Genomic DNA, 7466 nt, shown 5'->3' with positions numbered 1-7466 from the left:
ATGAGCTTCGAGATCCCAATGCTCGCTTGCCCAATGGACGCCCTCTGCCCCTTCTGTTCAACTTCAAAACACAGGGTAAGAACATGATGCTTCTCGATTGATGTTGGTTTCTCTATGATTGTCTCATCAATAGAATTGTTTTTATTAAATTATGCTAGAACTTTCTTGCAAAAATTAAGGGAGCTACTCCTGAGCTTCTTCAGAAGTTCATGCAAGAAAGCAATGCTCGTACCTCAACCCCTTTTTGGCTATTTTGGCATAAGTCGATGGTCTCATGCAGATTTCTGATTCCTAATAGTGCGTTCTTGTTTGGAATATGGAAGATAAAGAACATACACTTGAGGAAATTTTACCAAATTTGTACCAAAAGACAGTGTAGCATGCTGATTATTCTCACTATGCAGAAATCCTGCAATCTTGTTTCTGTACTATATCAAGTAAGGTATTCTAGTCACACAGTTTTGTGATTTTCCTTTCTCTTCATAGGCTCTTTTAGGCTCCCACCGGGATCAGATTTCATTCCCATCCATCACTACCCAGTCTGTGGGGTCGACCAAAAGGGCTTCTAAGCATTAGTGTGAAATCTACATACAATTTGACATCGATATGTAAATTACTGTTATCAAAATCTGGAAACTTAGGATTTTAGTTTTTATGCAGTTGAAAAATATTAAGGCTAAACAGTAAGCTTTCTTTGTGTACATAAAAGAATCCATATGCTATTCTTTCTCAGGGAGAAAAGGAAAAAGAGTTCACAGTTGTGGAGGAAACACCAATATCTAAAGGCACATAGGATGAAGGAGTTGCAAAGATCAGGCGTGAAGAAAATCCTTCGATTAATCCCATCATAGTAATCATTGATGAGCTACAACCTCTTCAAAATTTATCAAAAATAGTATGCAAATGTGGCTTCCAAAAAAAGAATCCATATGTTATTCTTTCTCAGGCAGAAAAAGAAGGAAGAAAAGGAATAAGAGGAGTCCCCAGTTGTGGAGGAAACAACGAGATCTAAAGGCACATAAGATGAAGGAGTTGCAAAGATCAGTCGTGAAGGAAATCCTCCAATTAATCCCATCATAGAAGTGATTGATTAGTTACAACTTCTCTAAAATTTATCAAAATAGTTATTCCATCCAGGTCGGAGAATCGTGATGGTGATGCTTCTCTTGGGTTGATTGATTCTAATGGAGGAGGGGTGAAAATGTTGACCATAAGTTCAAAGAAGGGGCTAAACTCGGATAACAACTCAACAAGTCATGAACTTGAAAAGGTCATCCATCTAAGAAAGATACAAGAGAGGCTAAATCAAAGCAAACTATCAAACTTGGAAACCAACCTCAGATCACAAAATTTCTTCGAAACGTAAGCAACAAAGAAAATGCAAGATGTAAGGCTGGAGGAGGTAAGTATGCCCTCTGAAAGTCTAAATGAAAATGATATCATTGAATATTAGGGGACTTGGAGACCTCATCAAACCAAAGGTCGTAAAATAATTAGTGAATTTGAGGAAACAACAGGTCTTATTTCTCCAAGAAATAAAACTAGCTGAAGAAGAGACCATGGCCTTGTCACAAACAAATTGGAAAAATAGTTTGGGACCTTGGGTGTAGCGCAAAGCTCTCAGGGAGATTTTGGATTGGGTGTCATCGTCAATTAAAAAATAATTATAACTGATTTAAGTCGCCCCCTTCATATTTAATTAAGAAATTATAAAATCTGGATAAAATAATTGATAAAACTTTAGTCAAATATGTGATCCTGCACTAAAGTTCAGTGAATAATGCAATCGAGAACAATGTTATCACCATTTGGTTCCTTTTGAGACACCACTAGACTACTACCCTACTGCAAAGGAGCAACATCATGCTTGCATGAGAATGTCTCCACTTCATGCCAAAACTTCATGACAACAGCTGCAATTGCATGAGCATTTTTTCTTTTCTTCTGGTACAGGTCCTTTGTCCCAAAAAAGTCTCCATGACCTGTCTCTTGAGCTACCCAATGACTTATTTGAGTAGTTGCAGCTGTCTTCCAAAGCCTTTCCTGCATAGAACAAAGGAAGACATGAAATAGTATATCACAAACATAAATAATGTTGTTATTTACACAATATTGTGAAGGTATTTACATTTGGCTATAAACAAAGTCAAAAAATCAATACGGAAAGCAGAAAAGCATTGCCACTGCATGAACCTGCATGAAATCATTAGCCATCCAAGACATTTCCTCAAGGACAAAATCCCAATGAGATTTCCTTCGTGGAGGCTTCATAAAAGGTTTTGAATTAGCAGATTCTGTGTTTTTTCTCAATCTAGCCTGCATGTCAAGCAAATTTGGCATTAAAACAATATTTCACAGCACAGCTAACAATGTTGAGATAGAGTAGTCTCCTATAGAATGAATATATTAAATATCTATTAAAAAGTTTGAAAGAATTTAACGATAAACCTCTGTACTTACTTTGATCAATTTGGCCTCTTCCAAAATGATATCTTCATGTGCTCTTTTTGTTGTTACCGATAAGTTTGAATTCTTCTCCTTTTCCAAAGGAAGAGCAACTCTTGGGTATTTACTACTCACAATACCAGATAAGCTGGTAACTTTTGATTGTGGAAGCATAGACATTTTTTGGGAACTAGATATGCCACCCACTTGACTCTCAACCTCCTTTTCCAGTACAGAAGAGGATTTTTTTTTCCTTTTACATCCTAAATATTTGTGATCATCGGTACTAGCTGGTAATCCTTCTTCAGTCTTTATCTTAACATCAATGACCCCTAAAAATTTATCTTCATACTTAGAATTGCCTCTTCTCCTCGTATGCAAATCCATATAATTTGATGAAGATGTTTCCTTTATATTGTCCAAACTTGTACTTTTTGGTGACCTCTCAGACATTGAATGTTTCTCACAGGCACATTCATTAAAGTCATGTTTCTCATGTGTATGAGATGAATTAGTTCCTGATATGTTCATTTTGCCAATATCAGTTGTAGTTGTGGATGAACGATGTTGACTATTTTCCTGTTCAACATGTACATTCTTCTCATCTTCAATTATTCAACCAACATACCTCCTATTTAGACTCGGTTCCAATACAACAACATTCTTGACAAATTTATCTGTACCCACTTTATCGTTTGCTTGGCATGAAATTTGATATGTATCTTCACTAACCACCATCGATGCTGCAGCGTTTCTTGGAACTAGGTCCTAAGCCACATTGACCTCTTTAGGATGTTGATGGCTTTGGATATTGTCAGAACTTATATCAGCCTTAATGCCAATATGATTTCCTACATTATGGATATATTGTAGCATCCCTATGAGTGTCCTGCTTCTGTAGCCCAACCAAATTAGTTCCCAAATGGTTTTCATGCATAAGTGCTTCTGGCATACTTTGATCAATTTGGCCTCTTCCAAAATGATATCTTCATGTGCTCTTTTTGTTGTTGCCGATAAGTTTGAATTCTTCTCCTTTTCCAAAGGAAGAGAAAATCTTGGGTATTTACTACTCACAATACCAGATAAGCTGGTAACTTTTGATTGTGGAAGCATAGACATTTTTTGGGAACTAGATATGCCACCCACTTGACTCTCAACCTCCTTTTCCAGTACAGAAGAGGATTTTTTTTTTCCTTTTACATCCTGAATATTTGTGATCGTCGGTACTAGCTGGTAATCCTTCATCAGTCTTTATCTTAACATCAGTGACCCCTAAAAATTTATCTTCATACTTAGAATTGGCTCTTCTCCTTGTATGCAAATCCATATAATTTGATGAAGATGTTTCCTTTATATTGTCCAAACTTGTACTTTCTGGTGACCTCTCAGACATTGAATGTTTCTCACAGGCACATTCATTAAAGTCGTGTTTCTCATGTGTATGAGATGAATTAGTTCCTGATATGTTCATTTTTCCAATATCAGCTACAGTTGTGGATGAACGATGTTGACTATTTTAGCTGGTAATCCTTCTTCAGTCTTTATCTTAACATCAGTGACCCCTAAAAATTTATCTTCATACTTAGAATTGGCTCTTCTCCTCGTATGCAAATCCATATAATTTGATGAAGATGTTTCCTTTATATTGTCCAAACTTGTACTTTCTGGTGACCTCTCAGACATTGAATGTTTCTCAGAGGCACATTCATTAAAGTCGTGTTTCTCATGTGTATGAGATGAATTAGTTCCTGATATGTTCATTTTGCCAATATCAGCTGCAGTTGTGGATGAACGATGTTGACTATTTTCCTGTTCAACATGTACATTCTTCTCATCTTCAATTATTCAACCAGCATACCTCCTATTCAGACTCGGTTCCTATACAACAACATTCTAGACAAATTTATCTGTACCCACTTTATCATTTGCTTGGCATGAAGTTTGATATGTATCTTCACTAACCACCATCGATGTTGCAGCATTTCTTGGAACTAGGTCCTGAGCCACATTGACCTCTTTAGGATGTTGATGGCTTTGGATATTGTCAAAACTTATATCAGCCTTAATGCCGATATGATTTCCTTCATTGTGGATATATTGTAGCATCCCTATGAGTGTCCTGCCTCTGTAGCCCACCCAAATCAGTTCCCAAATGGTTTTCATGCATAAGTGCTTCTGGAATTCCATTCTTATTGAAGGGCGTGGACTTTGAAATACTAGTTGATGAAATATTACAATTTTTGTCTGCATGTATCTCAACCTCTGTATCTTTGACGTCTCCAAGTCCTTTTAAACCAGCGGGCGAATTTGGAGATCTATCACTAATAATAACTTTAACATTATCCTTTATTCCAGTATAACGATTTGATTTATGCCTATTTCTTCTTGCATATAGCCTTTAACTCCCATGTGTACACCCCCTGAGTCTTTGAATCTTTAACATGTATTTGAATCTGACTTCCATCCAGCTGTGATGTCTACCCTTCCTGTGCAACATGTCCTTTCCCATCACAACATGATGTGATTCTTTCAGCATCCACGACTTCTGTATCACTAGCAAAATTGCCTGCTATGTTTAATTCCCTGCCAAGAAAAGTCCCATGTCTTCTATTGCTTTCGGTAGAATCTCCAATTGATGAGGCATTCAAAGCAAAGCTACCTTTTGCTTCACTGCAAATTATCATTGAATGGTTTATTGGCTACCATAAGAGTCTATGTAATAAGTATTGGTTGTGCTCCATCACAAAAACAGAGATTTTGCAAATTCGTAGAGGCAATAAAAACAAAACTGAGCAGGTGATAAACATGAATAAAACCTTGTTATGTACTGCTTAGCCAGTGAATCCGTTGGTGATGGAGATAGAAAACCAATAGAGTTGGTCTCTCCAAATTTGAAATCCAAGGGATTTCCTCCCTGAAAAGAATAAAACAAGATGTAAGCTACAACAAAGCAAATAACCCTCACTAAGCATGGACTGTAAATTCAAGGGCAATGAATAAGAGATGAGACCTTCTCCAGGAATTCCAGTTCCCTCCTCCGTTCTTCACGAACAAAAAACTCCTGCTTGATTTCATGGTAATCATTTCTCTAGTGGATCAGTGAAGAGAACAACACCGTAAAAAAAAAGCTTTGGGACTATAAAAAAAGGTATACAAACGAAATCACTGCTACCTGAGCTCTGCTTTAGTCATGTATCTTTCTTGGTTTTATTGAAGATGTCCAGGATCAGTAAAGACCATTTATTTTGGTGTCACAGTCAGTTAAAAAAAAATATAACTGATTTCTGTCGCCCCCTTCATATTTAATTAATAAAAGAAACATTAATTTCTCTACCCTAGTTCATTTTCCTTTCATGCATTTCATTGAAGAAAAGCTAGTAGAAAAAAATTGTGAATCACATAAAAGTTCAGTCAAGTTTGCAATCTTGATTTCCTTTTCATACATTTAGATTGAACAAAAGATGGATAAAATAATTGATAAAACTTTAGTCAAATATGCGATCCTGCACTAGAGGTAAAGTGAATAACGCAATCCATAACAGAGTTATCACCATTTGGTTCCTTTTGTGACACTAGTGGACTACTACCCTGCTGCAAAGGAGATATCACCCCTGTAAATTCAAGGGCAATGAATAAGAGATGAGACCTTCTCCAGGAATTCCAGTTCCCTCCTCCATTATTCACGAACAACAAACTCCTGCATGATTTCATGGTAATCATTTCTATGGTGGACCAGTGAAGAGAATAACACAGTAAAAAAGAAGCTTTGGGACTATAAAAAATGGTATACAAACGAAATCACTGCTACCTGAGCTCTGCTTGAGTCATGTATCTCAACCTTAGTGGGCAAGTTTGGACATCTATCACCAATAATAACTTTAACATTATCCTTTATTGACGAGTGTCCAGTATAACGAATTGATTTATGCCTATTTCTTCTTGCATAGCCTTTAACTCCCATGCATACACCCCCTGCGTCTTCTGATTCTTTTACATGTGTTTCAATCTGACTTCCATCCAGCTGTGATGTCTGCCCTTCCTGTGTAACATGTCCTTTCCCATCACAACATGATGTGATTCTTTTAGCATCCACAACTTCTGTATCACCAGCAAAATTGTCTGTTGTTTTTAATTCCCTGCCAAGAAAAGTCCCAGGTCTTCTATTGCTTTCGGCAGAATCTCCACGGCTTGACCGCAATGCTGCCAAAAGCAAACTCGTCTGAAGCATCCATGCCTTCTTGACATGGCGGTAATAACCTCTCCTCCTCACCTGCCCGATTATTTATTGCAAGGAGACGAGATTCCACTCTGCCCCGACATCCACAACCTGTCGCCCTTCGTTGCCAGGTTGTGCTGAAGCTATGCGGCCGGGGTCAGCAGACACGGAACTCGATCCTGCGACCTCTATGCGCTCCGTTGGCTTGCATCCCTGCATAAACAAGAAAACCACAAACAAAAAAGAATAACCCTAAAAACAGAAAAGAAACAAGAAACCCTCGCAACAAAGGGAAATTAAGTCTCAGGTTCAACAAATAGCTTTGCGGTAAGTGGTTTCGTCTTCCTCGACCGTCCAACTTGATTTTGTACACAGGAAACCGATGTAGAGAAAAACTACCAACGCATACGTGACCCTCCTCATCCTCCTGCAGCAAAGGCGTTTGCCTCTGCCCTCCTCTACATGCCCCTCACCCTCCTCTGCAGCAACCGCGGCTATCCGCGTGCACGACGGACCGAGTACACTGACAAGATGGGTATGGTTTAATTATTTTTTTAATTAACTAATTATTAATGTTTTCTAATTAATTTGGACGGTAGATTATTTTTGAATCCTCTAACAATTGATTTGACGGTTAAGATTAAGACAGAAAAGCATTTGAGGGGTTCATTTGAGAGAGAAACGCTTTACGGCCTAATAAATATTGGAAATTCCAGAAAATTTGGTGGCAAATTTGAAATATCCGCGAGAATTTAAATCGGCAAATTTCTTTTAGAGGGAACCAATTTCTCCAAATCTACATTTC

At 37.7% G+C, this 7466-nt stretch overlaps 1 protein-coding gene across 3 annotated transcripts; it reads right to left on the bottom strand.

Annotated features, from left to right (window-relative positions):
* Nucleotides 1-1757: 1757 nt before the first annotated feature.
* Nucleotides 1758-7043, bottom strand: LOC149255599 (chromatin modification-related protein EAF1 B-like). 3 transcript variants are annotated; one of them, XM_089457256.1, is made up of 6 exons: nt 6254-7043; nt 5456-6142; nt 5262-5359; nt 2461-5115; nt 2194-2316; nt 1758-2043 (listed from the first exon to the last, which is right to left on the bottom strand). In XM_089457256.1, the coding sequence occupies exons 4-6, from the start codon at nt 2974-2976 to the stop codon at nt 1843-1845; spliced, it is 840 nt and encodes a 279-aa protein (XP_089313382.1). In that variant the 5' UTR covers nt 2977-5115; nt 5262-5359; nt 5456-6142; nt 6254-7043; the 3' UTR covers nt 1758-1842. The 3 variants fall into 3 exon arrangements, with proteins under 3 accessions (XP_089313382.1, XP_089313383.1, XP_089313384.1); XM_089457257.1 differs by having other exon boundaries at nt 2461-5028; XM_089457258.1 differs by lacking the exons at nt 5262-5359; nt 5456-6142; nt 6254-7043 and having other exon boundaries at nt 2461-5242.
* Nucleotides 7044-7466: the final 423 nt, after the last annotated feature.

Source organism: Pinus tabuliformis, chromosome 7 (assembly GCF_031772625.1).
Source record: "Pinus tabuliformis cultivar Carrire ecotype Pingquan chromosome 7, CPIR1, whole genome shotgun sequence".
Taxonomy (NCBI): domain Eukaryota; kingdom Viridiplantae; phylum Streptophyta; class Pinopsida; order Pinales; family Pinaceae; genus Pinus; species Pinus tabuliformis.
This window is presented reverse-complemented; position numbering and strand designations above follow the sequence as displayed.